We start from the raw sequence: 23,072 nt of genomic DNA, 5'->3' as shown, positions 1-23,072 counted from the left end.
CCCATTCCTTCATCTACCAGGAGAGGGGCAGCAGTGAGTAGAAAAGTTTATGCATTACAGGCAAAGTTCCTTTTTTGATATATGAAGCAGACATTATTTCCTTTACCCCGCAAACTGCTCTCTCCGTGGACTGGAACCGGTCAATCACACAAAAAAAATACAAGTGTGTATATATATATTATATGACCGAGACTGACCCGACTTTCCTTACAAATTTGTGTTTTACTTTCCTGTGGCTATTCTGTGGAATTCAATATATATAAATACAAAAAGTGGACCGTGAATTTATATTGGAACAAAAAAGACTGTTTATTTGAATTAGCCGATCTTAAAAGTGAGAAGGTCAATTTCATATATTGATCTCTATTAATAAGCCTGATACCAGTCGCTATCACTGCATTTAAGGCTTAACTTACATTAATCCGGTATCAGCAGCATTTTTCTAGCAAATTCCATCCCTAGAAATATATTAACTGCCCATACCTTATTGCAGGAAAACCTGCACGCCATTCCCCCTCTGAAGTTACCTCACTCCTCAGAATATGTGAGAACGGCAGTGGATCTTAGTTACTTCTGCTAAGATCATAGAAATCACAGGCAGATTCTTCTTCTAATGCTGCCTGAGATGAAACAGTACACTCCGGTACCATTTAAAAATACACTTTTGATTGAAGTTAAAAAACTAACTATAATACACCACTCTCCTCTTACTACGTCCATCTTTGTTGAGAGTTGCAAGAGAATGACTGGGTATGGCAGTGAGGGGAGGAGCTATATAGCAGCTCTGCTGTGGGTGATCCTCTTGCAACTTCCTGTTGGGAAGGAGAATATCCAACAAGTAATGGATTATCCGTGGACTGGATACACTTAACAAGAGAAATCTTAAATACTTAAATAGTCTACAATCAACACAACATTTGCTTTTGTAAAGCTATGCACAGGCAGCAGCATCTCCCTCAATATTAAATCATAAATATGTGAATGAACCCTTGCTCTTTAAGCAAGCATTAAGAATCATTTTCATGGTATCTTTATTTTTAACAACCTGCTTCTTTGGGTATCTTACAGATTTTCTACTGTGCTGATGTGCTTTTTGTTTTTAGGCAAAAAAAAAAAAAAGCCCCCCCCCCCCCCCCCCCAAAAAAAATGGAGACACCCTAAGGAATTAAACGTCTACTGAGTCTTTATCCAAAAATTGTTGTGCCAATTCAGGGGTTACAAAAACAAGTCCTTCCCATCTTTCATTTTTAGCTTGGCTGGGTAAAGTAATGAAAAAGTTATCCCCTCTTTCACCAATTGTGTGCAGATTGGGGGGGAGTCTCCTTTTGCTCGCCGTCTCAAATGAAAAATCTTGAAAATGCAAAACTCTTCCATCTTTATAGGTCAGCGGTTGTATCTTCCTGAAAGCTCTTAAAATGTCCCATTTACTCTGGAAACTTAAGTATTTCACCATGACAGCTCTAGGTCTAGCTGGTCTTGCCCTTAGATGACTAAGAAATTCTGCCCACCCGGGGGGCTCTCTCCACTACAAATCTGGCCCCCTACTCCTTCCAACTTCAATAATGAGGGCAGAGTTGTTTCAGCAAATTGAATCAGATTTTCTGCTTTTTCATCTTCTGTGAGGCCAATTATCCTTAGATTATTGGGTCTACTTCTGTCCTCCAATTCTTCAACTTTAGCCTCTAATCTACTATTTTGTTTTATCAGCAGGTTATATCTAGAGTTGAAGGTGTTTAGATCATCTTCACATTCAGAAATTCTTTGCTCCAGTTTTGAGAGTCGGGCATTTTTATGTTTCAATTCCTCCATTATTGAGGCAAGCTTTACATTTATCTCCTCCATCTTGGGGAATATTAATGCTGATACTGCATTGGCTATTGTATTAGCCTCACTTGCTTCCTCTCCTTTGTCCTCCAATATTGGTGATTCTGAGACATTCATATTTTTAGAGGGTTTCCTATCACCCACTTTATATTTTGGTGACATTTTCTGGGATTTCAAGTATTTATCCATTCAGAACTTGCATTGCCTTCTCCTTGCTGTTTACTCAGCTTCTCAGGCCTCAATTTAACTGCTTGATTGTTATTGATCCTTGTGCACTGCCGTTTACCAATATTCGTGCCCCTGACACAAAGCTCACCTGGCGTTTTTATATAGCAGGGTTTATTCACAGTTCCTCTCCTTAGAAAGTGTTTTCTGTTTGTAATATGGCCAAAAGGACCCAACCCCCACTAACTCGAAGCAGGCAGCCACACCTTTCCTTTATTAGTGCTTTGGAATAAAAAGGGCCCTAGATTGTTGAGCCTAATCGTCTGTCAGCCGACTAATCCCCAGGGCTGATTGTAGCTTTCCAACCAATCTACAGGCAACCTTTTACATAGTTCAGACCCCAAAATTTAGATTTTATCCTGAACTTTATGCTGAGGTAGCCTCACAGGCCCTTTAGTCCTTTGACCACTGTTTGAACTCACACCCTCCCAAAGATGTTAATCACCTGGTTTCTACTTTGGTGCTTTAAAGATTTTTCTTAGAGGCAGAGGTCCCTTAACCTTTTGCACAACGCTCTTTTCCCCAAACAAGAAAAAAGCAAAAAAAAAAAAAAAAAAAGAAAGTCCGTGAGCAGAAATAAGAAAAGGCAGCACCTTATTTCCTCCGCTTCTTATTTGTTTCCCTTGTAAGAACCTTGAAGAATAGATCTTGAGCCTATGTCCTTGGGGGGGAAGGGTTTCACCTGCTGTTACTGATGAGCTTTACAAAAACCCGACAGGATTTCTGGGGCCGGCTCTTCACTTGTTAGAGCCTATGTTAAAGATGCAAAAGCGGCTCAAAATCCAAGTGTATTTATTGAAAATCAGTGACCGTATAAAAACCATCATCATTGCAACATCTTATAGGCTAGCAGCACTACTAACAGCAAATAGAAAGGTAAGACTACAGGCGGATCATCTGTCTTACGTGTTTCAGCTTCCTGCCTTAATCATAGACCATATTGATCCATTACTACCCTAACTTTAAATACCTATTCATTGCATTCTATTGGTCCTGTAGTCTCACAAGTAGCCAATCAAATATACAAAGATATACAAAAAACAGGTGACAGGTAATGCATTGTATTGTGACACTAATTACTACATGATCCCCTCCTTAACAAGCATTAAGGTAAATATATATTTATTTATATGTGTATTTCAGATGCTACGGAAAAATGGTTTTAAAGAGAAAGATTGTTTATATATATATATATATATATATATATATATATATATATATATATATATATATATATATATATATATATATATATATATATATATACACATATACACATATACACACATACATACACACACACAGTATATATGAATTTAATTTAAAAAACAACCAATGGGTAAACTCATGATGTAAATATTATCCCATCTTTTTTTATTCAGTTAGCATCTAAAATACCAAAAATATATACAAAATAAATGTAGAAGTAAAGAATTATTGTTTGTGTATATATATATATATATATATATATATATATATATATATATATATATATATATACACACACACATATATATATATATATATATATATATATATATATATACATATATATACATACATACACACACACACATACATACATACATACATACACACACATATCCTTATGCTGGATTAAAAATACTGCTAAACTGGTATATATAAGATTATCACAGCCATAGTGCTTAAACTAGTATCCCTAGATATAATCTGTTAGGTTTAATCTGAACTCATATATTGATACATAATAATGGTGTCATTAGCTTTGTCACTAAAAAAAATTATTAGCAACAAAAACTCTTACTATGTTGCAAGGCTGACACTATGATCCACCAGCAACTATCAATATATATAATGTTTATAATATACAAAGCACTGGCTGTTAGCTATCTTAATACATTTTACCAGAAGTTAATTATATCTGTCTCTATATTCATGCCTAAGGGTTGTCTAGTTTCCAAAACATAAATCCAATAGGCCTCCTTTTTTCGAAGTTGGCGCAACCTATCACCACCTCTGGGACGTTTGCGTATCTGATCTATAACCATCCATGAGAATGTACTCATATCTTGGCCATGTACATCAACAAAATGTTTGGAGGCTCCTGTGGCATGGCTACCATGCTCTATGTCATTTAGATGTGCCCGAACCCGTTCTCTACACCTCCCTAGAGGTACAACCAACATATTGTTTTTTACATAGCGAGCATGTGATCACATAAATCCCATAATTTGATTTGCAGTTAGTACACTGGTAATGAGAGAATACCTTCTGTGTCATTCGTGACTGGAATATTTTTCCAACCGTCACAAACCACATGCCTTACAGGTGCTTCTGCCACATCTAAAGTGATCCTTTGTAGTTAGCCAGCTACTTTTTGGGGCCGGATTCTTAAACATTGAGGATGAAATCATATTACCAAAATGTAACATTTCTACGGGGTACACAATAACAGCCATTCTTGACTTCATCTTTAAGGTTGTCATCTGCTAACAAAATTGGAAGATTTTTCCTTATTATGTTACAGATCGAATAATATTGAGAACTGTAGGTGGTTACAAAGGTAGGTTTATCTTTACATTCCTCCCTTTTGGGTATATCATCCAATAAAGTAGATCTCAATTGTAAATTTTACTCCATTGAGTGCTTTTTGGATGGTTCCTGGGTCATATCCTCTATCAAGAAATCTTGACCTCAGCATCTCACTCTCATGCAGGAAGCTGTCATCACTAGAACAATTCCTTCTCAAACATAGGAACTGGCTCTTGGCTATGCCATAGCTTGTATGTTTGGGATGACAGCTTCCTGCATGTAAGAGTGCATTTCTCGTAATTGGCTTGTAGAGTGTGATCTCTATTTTCCTAGTTACAGGGTTACCTATCAGTATTACATCTAGGTATGGTATTTTTTCCTTATTAAAGGATGAAGTAAATTCTAAACCCACTGAATTACCATTTAGAAAATCAACAAAATTTATACTGCTCTCCTCTGACCCTTGCCAAATAATGGCTATTCTTCGTTGTTGTAAATAGAACGTACCCCCAAACTCGAAGTAATTGTGGGTCAACAAAAATTCCAGGGCCCTCAAAATGTATTCAATCAATTCAGTGGAATAGTTGGTCAATCTACATAACAAATTTCACTGATGCTATACCCTTGTCATGGGCGATTGCAGAATAGAGTCCTACCACATCCACAGTTAACCATCCCATATATTGTGGCCCCAATTTATATCTTCCAGTGTTCTTAACAGGTGTTTGGTGTCCCTGAGAAATGAAGGTAATTTATATACTATTGGTTGTAGTAAAGACTCTAACCAATTCGACAAGTTCTCAAATAGGGACCCAATCCCTGAGACTATTGGACAACCTTTTATTTGTGTCAATGTTTTGTGTACCTTCGGCAGGTGGTGAAAGTTTTTCCACATATAGATATTTAAATGTATTATCATCAAAGATACCCATACGTACATACCTGCCATCATCTAGCAGATCATTTAATTGGGCTCCATATGTAGTTGTTGGATCGCCAGAAAGTTTAGTATACACCAAAGGATCATTCAGCTGCCTCTCAGCTTCTGATATGTAATAGGCTCTATTTAATACTACAATGGAGTGATCTTTATCAGACTGCTCGATTGTTATATCCTCTTTCTGTTGTAGCTTGCTTAAGGCCGGTTTCTGTTCCTGTGACAGATTATTCATTGGTCTGGTATTTTTTTAACTTAAAACCTTTAAATCCTCCTCTACCCTTTTTTGAAAGGCTTCTAAAGCATGACCCCTGATCTGTGTTAGATAAAATATAGACTTGGGCGGGGGCGGAGCCTGCAGCTGTTGTGGAAGGACGTGTATGAGAGGAGCTCCTGAATCTTACTTGGATTTAACTAGATATTTTACTTTAAAAAACGCATTTATTGTGCTGGACATCTTTGCTTAAGTGCTTGGAGTTACCCTAGAGGAGTTGGTGAGATAATACTACATAAGAGGATATTCCTATGTTCCTCAGCTAGGCCGCATGGAGACCGAACACATGGCAAGCAGGCCTACTTGGTGACTCTGTATAACTATGCATTCATGGCTGCTGCACATTTACCCCCCCCCCCCCCGGATTGCGGGTTACTAGCAACACACAGTTGTTGCCCCTACCTTATCTAATCAACTAAAAAGTTATCCGCTTCTTAGAACATAAGTACTTAATTACTACCCTTGAAGACAGCGGTAACTGTGTTGCTAACGAGATACTGCTACGTACATCTTGACAATGGAGGCGCTGGACAAATGGGAGTATACAGTAACCCACCTGCTGCAAAACCACTTTCAGAGTCTGGAGGAAGAGCTTTGTAAACTCCTCAAGCTGCATGGTGCTTTAGGGCCACAGACGGGGTCACATACCTGCGTCCAACCAACTAATCAGACAGTGCCGGACAGCGCAACGACCCCCACCTTTGCAGCCCGTTGGGCACGACACTCTCCACAGATGGAGAATCTACACTCCCCTCCGCTTTAATCCGGGAGAATCCAGGTTACAATATGGAGTCGTGTGGCCGGGAAAATCCTAGACCTGAATCAGCTGGGAAAGCAAATATTGGAGGAGAGGCAGTCTCCCAGGAGGTCGCCCGTGCAATTCAAAGTAAGCTGCCTATAGTTTAGGCACAGCGATCTGGAGCTCTGACACTAAGTCACATACCCCGTTTGTGGCTGGGCATAGCTGTTGGCAACATGGTCAGTGCTGATAGCTACTACAAAAGAGCGGAACTTTTCACAGTCTCACTCTGCAAACCCGCTTTGACCAGACTAGAGCTGAATATTGGATCATCTGTGCTGGGTCGACCGGTTGATGTTCTCTACCACCCTTTTGATCCAGGGGGCATTTCAGGACTGCCTCTGAGTGAGTTCCTATATGCAACTCCACAACCGCTATCTATGGCAGTCAATGGGGTAGTTTACCGACAACCGCTAATGTATTCTGTCCGGTCCTGCTATGGCTCTACCTATCTGCAGCGTGAAAAAGATGGAATCGGCTAAACGGACGAGTGTGATATTAACATTGGGCGGTTTACTATATCGGCAGATATGGAACACCTGGAGATCAGATACAGGCTGGAGGAGAAAGTTATTAACCCTAACCCTCCTAGGCATTTAGATAATGTTAACCTAACTTAGACTGCTACCTACTCACATATGTTTTGATTTATTTTTAGCAGTTTTGCAGTGTCCATATAATCTGTGTTTCCCTGTTTATAACATTAGTACATTTTAAACCTCTCGGTTTACGTGAATAATTTCATAGGGTTAAAATATTTGGCAGCAGATACTGCATAAAATGCCTTGTTTAACCCTCTAAACAAGTGATATAGTTGTTAGCCCACATCCTTTACTATACCATGACCACACTTCCCTATATGACAAGACAACCACCCATTAGACTTTAGTACTACATAACTATCTTTTATAAGCTTATATCACATACTGGCTTTGATATATTCAGCTTAGTTGCCCTACAGTTAGTACCTATCTATCTATGTTTATTTATAGGCACCTGGAATCAAGGTTATATTAGAATTTAGCTGTAATCATTCTGGATCCCCAGTACTCCCAGATTTCATCTACAAAAGGTCATATAAATTTGCCAAATCTCACAGTGTGTTTGTTTTATTCATCACTTCTCATATTGGTTCCTTTAGTGAACAGCTGCAGATCCCTCTTATAGAAGAATGCATATTTTTTTTTTTTAATTTTCTTTTATTGAGGCATACATTGCATGAATACAATTTAAGGAAAAAGAACAACCAGGATAATTAAAAAAAAGAAAAAAATATCTATTTGCTTCATATTCAGCTTAATATTAACATATAGACATAATAAAGCCTCATGTTTTCCATTATATCTTTGACTTCTTATACAGTTTCTTATACAGTTTTTTTCGCTCGGCTAACTATTGACTAAGCATTATAACCAATAACGACTAAGGAATAGGGAGAGAGGAGGAAGAGAGAAAAGAAAAAAAAAAAAGAAGAAAAAAAAAAAAAAAAAAAAAGAGGGAAGAAAGGGGGGGGGGTAGGGAAGAATGAATATTACCAGCGATCTAATACTATTTCGGAATGTCTAAAAGGATATATTAGTTGGTCTATTTCCTCTGAAGGAAAGATCTTAATAAATGTGGCCCATTTTTTAAAAAGAAGAGCTACTGCTCTTTCGGAGGTTAAGGTCGTGTCCATCTGTTCAATGATGCATTGTTTTTTCATATAGTTTTTAATTTCTAGGATACTGGGAACCGAGGGGTCTCACCATTTCTTAAAAATTAGATTTCTTGCTGCCAGAATTGCCATAATCCCAGCTTTTTTGTTCTCAGGAGATGAAGGGGATTCTATAAGAAAGACAACCTCTGCGAGAGAGAGAGAGAGAGAGAGAGAGAAAGCGGGTATCTTTAATACATTAATGAGCCAAAATTCTATTTTCCGCCATAACTGCTTTATCCGGGGACATGACCATATCATATGGATTATATCCGCTGCCGGGTATGCACATTTAGGACATATATTAAATTTAAAATTATGCCATTTAAATCCCTTTAATGGGGTATACTAAGACCTATAGAGTAATTTAATGTGTGACTCTCTCCATCCTGCAGATAGAGTGGTCTGCGCTATTATCGCTATAGATTTTTCCACCTGATCCACCTCAATATCTAAATCTGGAGACAAGAGGTTCCACTTTTGTGTTATCTGATGTAGATTAGAATCTCCATGTTGACTAACCGCCAAGTCATACCAGATTGAAATAGAGGATATATAATTTTTAGGAAGGATAGGCCAGTTATCTAGCTTTAGTGACAAGCTGCAGATCCTTCTTATAGAAGAATGCATATTTATTCTCCCTTGCCCACAGTGGTTGGTACAATAGGATATTCATTTATATTGACACAAGTTAATTTAAAACGTGGTTGCTATTTGAGATATATTAATGTCCTCCTACTACTTGTATAAACATGGATTCTCATTCTCCTCTTTATTAATGAAGTCCACATGTGACCCCCACAGTGCTATAGTAGAGCTATAATTTGTTAGAGAGGTATCTCTATATTATATATCTGTGTTATTCTCCCCAATTATGATTATATATGTTTGTAACATTATCCTAGGTTTTTATAACATGCGTGCAGTCTATTATTTGTATGCAGATATGCCTTTATTGAAATCTTGTTCACTATATAAATAAAAACGAGGTTTGTCATCTGAGACCCAAGAGTGGTCTCCTTTGGTCAAATTAACCTCCTGTGATTTTGTGCAAGACCTGTGAGGTCCAAAAGTGGCCTCTTGTGTCATCTTGGAAGTATGTGTATTAACTGGCATACCGCTTGTGTATTAAGTTTTTGGAATTTATCCTCTGGAAATACTCATTTCCTGTTTGAGCATGTTTTATTCCATACACATATTGTGCTATTTACATAATTTGCTGATTCATATTTTATGTATGCCCTGTATTGAACCTCAAATAAAAACCATTTAAAAAAAAAAAAAACCACAACACAACAAAAACAAATATAGACTTTTGCTTATATCCATTATGTGAGTGTTTCCTTACATCTGTGTCTGCACTCTCCATCTCAAGTGAGTGCAGAGACAGAAAATCTTTAGCCTCTGTAAAATTAAAATAGTCATATTGGGAACTTGTATCTTTTGAAATAACCATTTCTTGTAGGGGTGTTGGATTATGTTTGTAAAACTTTTTGATAGTTAGGCCTCTAATGAATCTATTCAGATCCATTATGGTTTCAAAAATATCAAACCGTGTTGTTGACACAAAATTTAGGCCTAAGCTTAACACTGATATTTCTGCAGCCGTTAATGGTATCTTAGATAGATTTATGACATTTGTTTCCTGTATTTGTTCCGTCCCATCCTTAGGGAATACTGATCTCTCTGAAAGCTCTGATGTTTTGTGGATGGTTGTATCATTATCCCTCCTCTTTCTGAATTTCTTCCTCTGCCGCCTCCTCTTTTTTGGTGTTGTACCAAATGAAAATCCTGATTGCCTTATACATTTATGATGTTATGTGATTCGAACTGGGTCTGTTTGTACTTATTGCCCTTCTGTACTTTTATCTGCGTTACCACTTTCTGTCTGACTACTGGCTCTGTATACTCTACCACTGGCATCTGTACTGTACTACTGTCACTGGTACTAGCTAGAGGTATAGACTGTGGTATAGTAGCAACAATCATTGTTTCAGTTCTTGTGTCGTCCTCTGACGATTGTTCTCCTGACATAAAGGACACAAAGTCAGAGTTCATCTTCTTCATTAGATTCTGGATCTGGATCCGAAAACAACTTTTTTCTGATGCTTCGTCTTTTCATCAGCTTTGTTGTCATATTGTTGGCGTCTGTCTCCTTTGTCTATTACCTCTCTTAGACTGCCAGTTATATACTCTATTGGTCTTGTAGTCTTCTGAATCTCTGGTATATTTTCTGAATTTTGTCACATCCAGTTCTTTTTTGGCTCTATCCACCGTTTCCTGTAGTACACCATCCAATTTTGGGTAGTCAGGATGTTCTACAAACATATTAAGCTCCTTTTGTAGATTCTCTATGTTTACTCTGGCCTCAGTTAACCTTTCCTCTTTGTACCGTATAATGAGTGACATCAGTCTCAATGAGCACTCAGATAGTATCTCATTCCACGCTGAAAGAAATTTTTCATCTGTAACCAGGAATGTGGGGAACTTTCTCAGCCGTAAACCTCTAGGAATCATTTGTAGGGAGGCATAGTTCTCTAGAGAGCGTTTGTCCCACCAAAGTTTGTACTCTCTAAGTAATGCCTTTTCCATTTTATATATATATATATATATTATATTATATTATATATATATATATATATATATTTTTTTTTTTTTTTTTTAATTACTGTATCTAAATGTTTGCAAACCAAAGTCTACGGCAAACATGCTTCACAATGGATAATAAAAAAGCACTGCTGTGTATTTAAAAATGTCCCTTTAAACTCTTAAACTAATAATTAATAATCTTCACCTTCTCGTCAACAGACGAACACAGTCATCAGTACTACTTCTTGTTCTCTTTGTTAAAATGCATATCCAGGCAGGTTCAACAGTGGCAGCAATGCAATACTGGGACGCTAGCTGCCGATTGGTGGCTTCACACATGCCTCTTGTCATTGGCTCACCAGAAGTGTGCGCCAACAAAGGATTTTCCTATTGCACCTTTATATCCCTTTTACGGCTGTTGCAAGGACACCATTTTACAAACAAGAAAAAATAGTTACCAGTAAGCGGGAAATCATTTTGTCTTACTAATAAAATTTAGCGTAATTTTGCCCTCTGCATCAGAGTATTAAGACTGGGGTTTGTGTGTAGCGCTTGTTGTAGTCATTATTGGTTAATCAGCATCCTATGTATGTCTACTGAAGGGTTAACAGAGTGAGGTTTAATTTAGCTCCCCTCCTTTCTAATTAGAGATGTTTGTAAGTTGCAGAGACAACCAGAAGGTCTGTGTGCACAATGGTGCTGAAATAAAATGCATCATATATGTAAATGTATTGGCGCAGGATTCACCTTGACATTAGCAGGTGACCTTATACACTCCCCCCTTTTTTACATACATGAGGCCTTAAACACGCACTAGTTAATACAGAGACGCTGATATTGTTGTATGGGAGATCAGTAACAGACCAGTGAATCTGTGCACAACACGCAGTCATATACACAACACACATTCTGTATTTGTTTCAGCAAACTGCCTTTAGCAGCTCTGTATAGATTCTGCTACTTAATTACAAGGCCAGGGAATGAAAAGATCTATTTGAAAACTTATTTTGAACTGCAAAGTGAAAGCTCTTTAGAATAAGAAAAAGAAAGAGAGAGACATCATCTGCTTTCTAATACTAAAAAACAATTTACGTCAAGCCTGGGATGATTTTGTATGGTGTAGCCTAAAATTATCTCGTTGGATCCAAAGCGGCTCTCTGCATATGCATGTGGTGACAAAAATAGATGTTCCGCAAGCTCCAAAACAAATTTGCATGTTTTTGCAGATGAACAATAGTGGCGCTGACAGTGCTTTTCACAGAATAAGAACAGCTAAACATTCCAAGCAAATGTAATCACTGAACAGTGGCACGAAGCCCACACAGTTGCCAGCCTATGAATCCATTTCTCCTCCAGTGACTGAGATAAAGAGTTTACCAACATTATTACTTGTTTAAGCAGTGTCCAGTCCCTAATATAATACAGCAAGGGGCTTTACACTAGCTTGTCCAACAAAAGCAGAACGAACATAGCTCTTTATAGAGTAGATATCTTAACCTCTATAGAATCAGCAATATATGTTCTACCTAGTTAGCTTTATGTTGTATTTAATTGTAAATTTCGCAAATATTATAAACCATTAAAGAAAAGCAACAGAAAACCACCAAGCAAATCAAGAGCCACATATAATATAAATCTATGCTGTAAAGGTTTTTTATTTCCTTAACCCTTTCGTGTCAGGGCTAAAGTGCCTACATCGGAACAACTGTTCCGATGTAGACAAATTGAAACCACGTGATCGTGCACACGATTGCAAGATTTCAATTATTGGATCGCATCTGGGGGGCGTCCCTACAACCCTAGGAACACCCCCCAGACCGTGATCAAATCCTGACAGCACAGAAGGCTTCAGGACAGCCGTTAGCTATGACGTTCTATTCCGTCATAACGGCTTTAAAGCCCAGTCTAATTATGACGTAAAAGAACGGCATAACGGCTTTAAAAGGTTAAACAGGATAGAAAATTTGAATACACAATAGATAAACCTTGACTTACATTTTTAGAACCTGCCAGCTGTCCCTCTTTAAAAGGTTGTTTTTTATTTGAGTGATGAACCTGCTGTTACAGCCAATGAGATGCCACACAGCTTGCTCTATTGACTGTAATGCAAGCGAGCTCCTCTGCCTCACAAGAGTCAGTTCTTCCATCTACAGAGATGCAGACCTGCAGGAGCTGATCAGTTGCTTCATCACTCAAGATTTATAAAAGAAAAAAAAAAACGTTTAAAAGAGGGGACGGTCGGCAGCTTCTAGAAATGTTTTTTAGATTAAAAAAACGTTTAAGAGTTTCAGAAAAAAGAAAATTGTTGATGTTACAATATCTGTGCCTTGCATAGACTTATGCAGTGCTGGAATAACTACTGATTTACTTTAACAACACCCATATCTTTATATCCTGCTCCACCATATACATATTTCTAAAATATAACCAGATCATTTGGTGCATTTGTGAATCCAAGTAAAATAAAAAGGGGGGGGGGGGGGGATTTGGTTAAAAACACAGCACACACATTAGTAAACACTGCAAAGTAATTACTTGGATGTTAGTGTGTGAGTAACCGTGCGATACCTTAATAAGCGCTGCTTCTGGCCCGTCCCGATCAAAGATCTGACGGGCTTTCAGTATAGCCAGGATAACGCCTTGCATAGCAGGGCAGAGCATCACCTAGCAGCACACAAAACAGAATGCAAAGAAAAAAAACGTGAGAAGATAAATATAGCAATAGAGAAGTCAGAACAAAACGGGTTTCAGAGAATAAGAAAATGGCAAAGAGAGACAGTTACGTTAAAAATAAGCGGCTAAAAGAACATTACACTTTAAAATCCCGGGTTAGCACTGAAAATACAGTAATTTGCCCTTCCCTATTTAAACTGTTAATTATTTAATTAGTAAAACAAATTAACCCCTTCTCCACAAATGTCAACACAAGCTGCATGTATGCAAATTCAATTGGCACACGTGCACAGTGCTCAGGAGCGCTCACAATATCACAAGATGTCGCAGGAGCATTCTGTGCAGTGAGTAAACGCATACAGCTTATTCCTGTATAGGGAGCAATTTGCATGTTTGGGGGTGAGAGATGAAGAGGGGATTGATTTGATTTCCTAAAATATTAACAATAGGAACTACATTGAGGCAAACACATTTTAATGTATTTGGGTTTCTAACTGTTGTAGAAATGTTCCATGGTGTTTTTCATCATAGATTATCACACATTATAATGGACATTTTGTCTTCCGTTTTAGTACACCGGTTGTGAAATCTTTTGCAACCAAGGAACACGAAGATTGTATGTAAGTCCCATTAGAATCAGACACGTTAGTCAGTGACCTTTTTATTTCAGTGATTGGTTTGCCATGTCACAGTGTCTCAGAGATCATTTACATCTGTGTAATGAAAGCCACCGTTACATTTTTCCACAGACAAACGGTCATTTTTATTTTTAGTGGTCACCCAGGGATTAGTTAAAGCTCTGTTTAATTCACTATTAGACAACACAAATAGTGCGAACGTCTGTACCTCCTCATTATAACCATCAGCATCAGATCTAACGAGTATCTTCCCCACACTGGGGATATCCACTTCAGAAAGCTGAGTGTCTGTCTGATCTTCCCCAGCCTGAGCCGGGAGGTTGGGTGCTGGTTGACCTTTCTCCTCCGGCTCAGGTTTTGTCGGCTGTTGCAGGAGATAAGGAAAATGACAGGATGAAAATGACAGACCAGAGAGAAAACGGTAACATATAAGCAGTTTTACAAAATGTTCGACAACAGTGCTAGGACGTGGGAACACTGGATTATGTCAGATCACCCCAAGAGCAGTGACACCGAAAGAACAGGACAAGGAAGCAACAGAATTTATTAAAAACACTGTACCTGGATGTTGTGTTGTTGAGAAAATGTTTGATTCCGTAAAATGAATTTAAGGTGATTACTTTTTGCAGTTTAAACAATGCATTTATTTAAGCTACAAGTTTCTATAGTTACCATCTGTTAACTCACCTTCCTTTCTATATCATTTTACAATTTATAATTTGAAAGTACTAATAACGAGGACTGTGAACTCTCAAAAGTTGTCTTTGTTTATTGCAATATAGTTTGGCTAACACACATCAGTTGTTGATTCTGTTTTTTTTTTTTTAAATTTGTCAAAAGGTAGAGAGGTTGGCAGCAGTGTTTGTAACAATGTTACATATATTTAGATAGAGATTTTATATATATATATATATATATATATATATATATATATATATAGATAAAGAGAGAGAGATTTTATATATATATCTATATATCTGAAGACACGTGAAAACTCCTGAACCTACCACAGTATGCTTTCATGCAAAGGTGCTAAGTTTCCGCCTAAGTAGTGGTCCCCAAGCTGTGATCTTAACAATGCAGGCGAAGGCCATAAAAACAGGTACCGCAGTCGTCATTCGACAACATATAGTCTATTGTATTGTAGAAAGGGTTTAAGTGATGATTGCATCTTTTTTTCCCCAACAGCAAGGTTGCAGGTGTCTGAAATAACTGGAAAGAGGACACCCCCCTCAGTGACCAGTTTCAGCCCCTTCTCTTTGGTGACTGTCGGAAGATGAAATTCACAAAGAATCCCCTGTCACTTAGAAGTAGCACAACACCCTTAGCACAGATATCATTTGAGAACATATCTCTCAATATATAGAGTGTAATAATTGCTGGTGCGGGGTCTCTGAGCTCTCCTTCAGTACTGAAATAAGGTGAATATTTTTTGGAGATAAAAAAAGCCCAGAGGCTATAACTGGGGGAGGGGGTCTCTATTGCCTTCCAACACCAGCCCCCAATAAAAGGCACAAGACATTACATGAAACAGTGGAGGGCCCTCCTCAAAATGAAAATGTTCTAGCAATGATGATTACCTTACAGCTGTGACATTACTGTCGTATGTAAATTGTGAATTAACACATCCCTGTAGCACCAGCTATAGACAAAGCACATTTGAAAGAAATGTCTTTGAATTATAGTTTTCTGCACACATCATGATCAAAGTAATTTGCTGACTTTACTCAGGATCTTTAAATAAAAAACAAAACACTAATTTGGGTTGGATAGGTGGGAATGAATATACTTGATATTAAAAAGTGACATCTTACATTAGACCTCAATAGAAACAGTAGGATAAATATTTTTAATGTTTTGCATTGTGTAAGAAAACAAAACATTTAAATTTGAGTGCACAATCCACAGAAAAAGCAGTAAAAGTGTTTAAACGCTAAAGAGCAACCCTTGTGCCAGCAGGTGGATAAGACCGGGAGCACCAAGGTACTTCTAGAATGCAAGACGTGACCTACAAAGTATTTAATTGTAGAGTTGAGACAATCTAATGCAATACATTGCTGCAGGCAGATCAAGTCACTACAGGTAGAAAGAAAATGCACATTTTGGGCATGAGTGACAACTTTCACCTCATATGTACAAATGCATACAGGGGCTGAGCATTCAGGGAAATATGATTGAGGGCATTTATGAACATGAGAATCCAATTCATGTGCACATATTACATCACAGCCCCAGCATGTAGCATCATGTGACATAAAAACATAATTTATGTAAGAACTTACCTGATAAATTCATTTCTTTCATATTGGCAAGAGTCCATGAGCTAGTGACTTATGGGATATACAATCCTACCAGGAGGGGCAAAGTTACCCAAACCTCAAAATGCCTATAAATACACCCCTTACCACACCCACAAATCAGTTTAACGAATAGCCAAGTAGTGGGGTGATAAAATAAGGAGTAAAAAAGCATACAAAAAGAGGATCAGGAAATAAAATTGTGCTTTTTAAACAAAAATCATAACCACCACAAAAAGGGTGGGCCTCATGGACTCTTGCTAATATGAAAGAAATGAATTTATCAGGTAAGTTCTTACATAAATTATGTTTTCTTTCATGTAATTGGCAAGAGTCCATGAGCTAGTGACGTATGGGATAGAAATACCCAAGATGTGGGAGACCACATAAGAGTCACTAGAAAGGGAGGGATAAAATAAAAACAACTTCACAACCTTAGGAAGAAATTTAAACGAAGTCTGAAAAACAGCCTTATCCTGATGAAAAAAATCAGAAAAGGAGACTTGCAAGAGAGCAGACAATTCAGAAACTCTTCTAGCTGAAGAGATAGCCAAAAGGAACAATACTTTCCAAGAGAGTAGTTTAATATCCAAAGTATGCATAGGCTCAAAAGGTGGAACCTGCAAAGCCTTCAAAACTAAATTAAGACTCCAAGGAGGAGAGATTGATTTAACAAGCTTGATACAAACCAAAGCCTGAACAAAACAGTGAATATCAGGAAGTTTAGCAATTTTTCTATGAAAGAAAACAGAAAGAGCAGAGATTTGTCCATTCAAGGTACTTTCAGACAAACCTTTATCCAAACCATCCTGAAGAAACTGTAAAATTCTAGGAATCCTAAAAGAATGCCAAGAGAATTTATGAGAAAAACACCATGAAATATAGGTATTCCAAACCTGATAACAAATCTTTCTTGAAACAGACTTCCGAGCCTTTAGCATAATATTAATCACTGAGTCAGAGAAACCTCTATGACTAAGTACTAAGCATTCAATTTCCATACCTTCAAATTTAGCGATTTGTAATCCTGATGAAAAAACGGCCCGTGAGACAAAAGGTCCGGCCTTAAAGGAAGTGGCCAAGGTTGGCAACGGGACATCCGCACAAGATACCAAAACCTGTGAGGCCATGCTGGCGCTATCAGAAACACATGCGATCACCCTTGGAAGAAGAACTAGAGGCCGAAAAATGAAAGCAGGTTGGTAAAACCAAAGAACTGCTAACACATCCACCATTTCCGCCTGAGGATCCCTGGACGTGGAAAGGTACCTGGGAAGCTTCTTGTTTAGATGGGAAGCCATCAGATCTATTTTGGGGAGACCCCACATCTGTACAATCTGACAAAATACATCTGGATGGAGAGACCACTCCCCTGCAAGTAAGGACTGACGACTGAGATAATCCACTTCCCAATTGTCTACACCTGGGAAATATATTGCAGAAATTAGACAGGAGATGGATTCCGCCCAAGAAATTATCCAAGATACTTCTTTCATTGCTAAAGGACTGCGACTCCCCCCCTGATGATTGACATATGCCACAGATGTGATATTGTCTGTCTGAAAACAAATGAATAATTCTCTCTTTAATAGCGGCCAAGCTGAAGAGCCCTGAAAATAGCAGGGAGTTCTAAAATATTGATTGATAACCTCGCCTCTTGAGGATTCCAATCTCCTTGTGCTGTCAGAGACCCCCAGACAGCTCCCCAACCTGTGAGACTTGCATCTGCTGAATCACAGTCCAAGCAGGACAAACAAAAGAGACCCCTTGAATAACCTGATGGACTAACCACCAGGACAGAGAGAGAGAGAGTTGAATGTTGGAATTTAAGAATATCAACTGTGATATCCGAGTATAATCCCTGCACCATTGATTCAGCATGCAAAGCTGCAGAGGTCTCATATGAAAATGAGCAAAGGGGTTTACGCCCGATGCTGCAGTCATGAGACCTAAAACTTCCATGCACATAGCCACTGAAGGGAATGATCAAGACTGAAGGTTTCGATAAGCTGAAACCAATTTCATTCATCTCTTGTCTGTTAAAAACAGAGTCATGGACACTGAATCTATCTGGAAACCTAAAAAGGTGACCCTTGTCTGAGGAATCAAGGAACTATTTGGTAAATTGATCCTCCAACCATGTCTTTGAAGAAACAACACTAGTTGATTCATGTGGGATTCTGCTAAATAAGAACATTAAGCCAGTACCAAGATATCGTCCAAATAAGGAAACACTGCAATACCCTGATTACAGATAGAAGGGCACTGAGAACCTTCAAAAAGATTTGTGGAGGTGTTGCTAGGCCAAATGAAAGAGCAACAAACTGATAATGCTCATCTAGAAAAGAGAATCTCAGAAACCGATAGTGGTCTGGATGAATCGAAATATGAAGATACACATCCTTGAAGTCTATTAAGGACATGTAATGACCTTGCTGAACAAAAGGCAGAATAGTCCTTACAGTCACCATCTTGAAAGTTGGGACTTACAAAAATGATTCAAAAACTTCAGATCCAGAACTGGTCTAAAAGAATTTTCCTTCTTCGGGACAATAAATGGATTTGAATAAAAACCCAGACCCTGAGCTTTCACAGGATTTGTTGGAATGTGAGAGAGAAAAAATCTTCTCACAGGAGGTCTTATTCTGAAACCTATTCGATACCCCTGGGAGACAATATTCTGAATCCAATGATTCTGAATGGAACCTGCCCAAACATCTTGAAATAATGTCAATCTGCCCCCCTCCAGCAGAACTGGATCGAGGACCGCACCTTCAAGCAGTCTTGGGGGCTGGCTTTGGTTTCTTGTAAGGCTTGGATTTATTCCAACTCGAGGATGGCTTCCAATTGGAGCCAGAGTCTTTAGGGGAAGGAATGGTTTTCTGTCCTCTATTCTGACGAAAGGAATGAAACCAATTAGAAGATTTAGATTTGCCTTTAGACTTTATCTTGAAGCAAAAAACTCCCTTCTCACCAGTAATAGTGAAAATAATAGAATCCAACTGGGAACCACACAAATTATTACCCTGAAATTATAGAAATAGTAACCTAGATTTAGATACCATGTCAGCATTCCATGATTTTTGCCATAAAGCTCTTCTAGCTAAAATAGCACAAGACATACAGTAGATTTAACATTAATCTTTATGATATCAAAAATAGCATCACAGATAAAATGATTAGCATGTTGAAGCAAACTAACAATGCTATGCAAATCAGTGTCTTTTTCTCGTTGTGCTAAGCTATCCAACCAAAAAGTTGATGCAGCCGCAACATAAGCCATAGAAATGGCACGTCTGAGCATATAGCCAGAATGCAAATAAGCTTTCTTTAGATAAGATTCAATCTTCCTATCTAAAGGATCATTAAGTACTATCAGCATCAGGAAAAACCTCAGGAGTAGTCACGGGAGGTTTATAGACAGAATTTAAATGTTTACTGGATTTATTATCAAGAGGAGCAGACTCCTCAATATCCAAAGTTATTAACACTTCTTTTAACAAAGAACGAATATACTCGATCTTAAAAAAATAAGATGATTAATCAGTGTCAATGTCTGAAGTAGGATAAGAGAGTTCCTTATCAGAGGAGGATATATAAGTATGTTGCCGGTCATTACAAATTTCATCAGTATTATGAGAAGTTTTAAAAGACCTTTTACATTTATTTGAAGGCGGTATAGCAGCCATAGCCTTTTTGTATCGCCACAGCAATATAATTTTTCATATCAACAGGAATATCATGTACTTTAGATGTTGAAGGAACAACAGATACTGTACTAGCACTAATAGAAATCTTTTCTGCATGCAAAAGCTTATGACAACTGTTACATACTACAGTTGGAGATATAATCTCCACTAGCTTACAACAGATACACTTAGCTTTGGTAGAACTGTGTTCAGGCAGCATGGTTCCTACAGTAGCTTCTGAGACAGGATCAGATTGAGACATCATGTAAAATGTAAAAAAGAAAAAACAACATTAAACAGAAATATCTTATTTCCACATATAACAGTTTCATAAATGGAAAAAAATGCAAATGCTAAAATTGGTAAAAAAAAAGCAAATAGCATAGCCCTCTGAGCATAAAGAAGGCAATGAGCATATAGGAAGTGAGGTAAAATAAAACTAAATTTTTTGGCGCCAAGTAGGACATACAACGCAAAAGGAAGTTGAGAAATCTTTTGGCGCCATCAAACATCTGGAAATGATGCAACTCGCATCATAAACACAATTTCGTGCCAAACAACCTAGCGTCAACTAAGACGCAGGAAATTACGAACTTGCGTCATGACAGACGCACATTCGCGCCCACAAAATTTCTTGCACTAAGAATGACACAATAAATAACAGAATTTTGCGCCCTTACGAGTCTAATTTGCCTGCAAAACAAGTCAAATTGAAAAAAAAGACTATACCCCAGGTAAGACAAACTTCCTACAACATGCAACGAAACTGCTGGACTGCAAAGGGAAAAACACAGACCTGACTCTTGGCAAATATAAGTTAAATACATATATTTAAAACTTTATTTTAATACATAAAGCGCCAAACCATAGCTGAGAGTGTCTTAAATAATGATAAATACTTGCCGAAAGACACCCATCCACATATAACAGATAGCCAAACCAATACTGAAAGCTATCAGCAGAGGTAACGGTATATAAGAATATATCTTTGATCTGAAAAGCGAGGTAGATTAATCCCTACGACCGATAACAGAGAACCCTTGAACAGATTTCCCGCAAGGAAAACCATAAAATCAATAGTCGATACTTTCTTCATATCCCTCTAAAACAATTCAGTTTAATGAATAGCCAAGTAGTGGGGTGATAGAAAAAAAGGAGTAAAAAGCATCAAAAAATTAATTGGAAATATAATTGTGCTTTATACAAAAAAACATAACCACCATAAAAAGGGTGGGTCTCATGGACTCTTGCCAAAATGAAAGAAATGAATTTATCAGGTAAGTTCTTACATAAATTATGTTTTCTTTCATGTAATTGGCAAGAGTCCATGAGCTAGTGATGTATGGGATAGTAATACCCAAGATGTGGAACTCCACAGAAGAGTCACTAGAGAGGGAGGGATAAAATAAAAACAGCCATTTTCCGCTGAAAAATTCAATCCACAACCAAAAGAATAAGTTTTTCTTATAATTGAAAAGAAAAAAAAAGAAAAATTAAAACATAAGCAGAAGAATCAAACTGAAACAGCTGCCTGAAGAACTTTTCTACCAAAAACTGCTTCCAAAGAGGCAAATACATCAAAACAGTAGAATTTAGTAAATGTATGCAAAGAAGACCAAGTCGCTGCTTTGCAAATCTGATCAACTGAAGCTTCATTCTTAAAAGTCCACGAAGTGGAGACTGATCTAGTAGAATGAGCTGTGATTCTCTGAGGTGGGGCCTGACCCGACTCCCCATAAGCCTTATGAATTAAAAGCTTTAACCAAGATGCCAAGGAAATGGCAGAAGCTTTCTGACCTTTCCTAGGACCAGAAAAGACAACAAATAGACTAGAAGTCTTCCTGAAATCTTTAGTAGCTTCAACATAATATTTCAAAGCTCTTACAACATCCAGAGAATGTACGGAGCTCTCCAAAGAATTCTTTGGATTAGGACACAAAGAAGGGACAACAATTTCCCTATTAATGTTGTTAGTATTAACAACTTTAGGCAAAAATTTAAATGAAGTCCACAAAACTGCCTTATCTTGATGAAAAATCAGAAAAGGTGACTCACAAGAAAGAGCAGATAATTCAGAAACTCTTCTAGCAGAAGAGAGATAGCCAAAAGGAACACTTTCCAAGAAAGTAGTTTAATATCCAAAGAATGCATAGGCTCAAAAGGAGGAGCCTGTAAAGCTCTCAATACCAAATTAAGACTCCAAGGAGGAGAGATTGATTTAATGACAGGCTTCATATGGACCAAAGCCTGAACAAAACAGTGAATATCAGGAAGTTAAGCAATCTTTCTGTGAAATAAAACAGAAAGAGCAGAGGATTTGTCCCTTCAAGGAACTTGCAGACAAAACTTTATCCAAACCATCCCGAAGAAACTGTAAAATTCTAGGAATTCTAAAAGAATGCAAGGAGAATTTATGAAAAGAACACCATGAAATATAAGTCTTCCAAACTCGATAATAAATCTTCCTAGAAACAGATTTACGAGCCTGTAACATAGTATCAATCACTGAGTCAGAGAAACCTTTATGACTAAGTGTTCAATTTCCATACCTTCAAATTTAATGATTTGAGATCCTGATGGAAAAATGGTCCTTGAGAAAGAAGATCTGGTCTGAAAGGAAGTGGCCAAGGTTGACAACTGGACATCCAGACAAGGTCCGCATACCAGAACCTGTGAGGCCATGCTGGTGCTATCAGAAACACAAACAAATGTTCCATGATGATCTTGGAGAGGCGGGAAGATATAAGGTTGGTAAAACCAAGGAACTGCTAACGCATCCACCGACTCCGCCTGAGGATCCCTGGACCTGGAAAGGTACATGGGAAGTTTCTTTTTCAGATGGGAAGCCCTCAAATCTATTTCTGGAAGACCCCACATCTGAAAAAACACATCTGGATGGAGTGACCACTCCCCCGGATGT

At 37.8% G+C, this 23,072-nt stretch overlaps 1 protein-coding gene across 4 annotated transcripts in view; it reads right to left on the bottom strand.

Annotated features, from left to right (window-relative positions):
• The window catches only part of USP28 (ubiquitin specific peptidase 28), a 229,213-nt gene that overhangs the window by 63,325 nt on the left and 142,816 nt on the right, over positions 1–23,072 (bottom strand). For 2 of the 4 annotated variants that reach the window (XM_053690114.1, XM_053690117.1), the window contains exons 18-19: positions 14,375–14,530; positions 13,424–13,519 (exon numbers count right to left, since the gene is read on the bottom strand). The exons of 1 other annotated variant lie outside the window; for it this stretch is intronic. In XM_053690114.1, the coding sequence (XP_053546089.1) occupies positions 13,424–13,519; positions 14,375–14,530 (252 nt within the window). The remainder of the gene's footprint in view (positions 1–13,423; positions 13,520–14,374; positions 14,531–23,072) is intronic. One more of the 4 variants, XM_053690115.1, reaches the window with a different exon arrangement.

The sequence above is a fragment of the Bombina bombina genome, chromosome 8, assembly GCF_027579735.1.
Source record: "Bombina bombina isolate aBomBom1 chromosome 8, aBomBom1.pri, whole genome shotgun sequence".
Classification (NCBI taxonomy): domain Eukaryota; kingdom Metazoa; phylum Chordata; class Amphibia; order Anura; family Bombinatoridae; genus Bombina; species Bombina bombina.
Note: the sequence above shows the minus strand (reverse complement) of the source record. Positions and strands in the feature narration are given on the sequence as shown.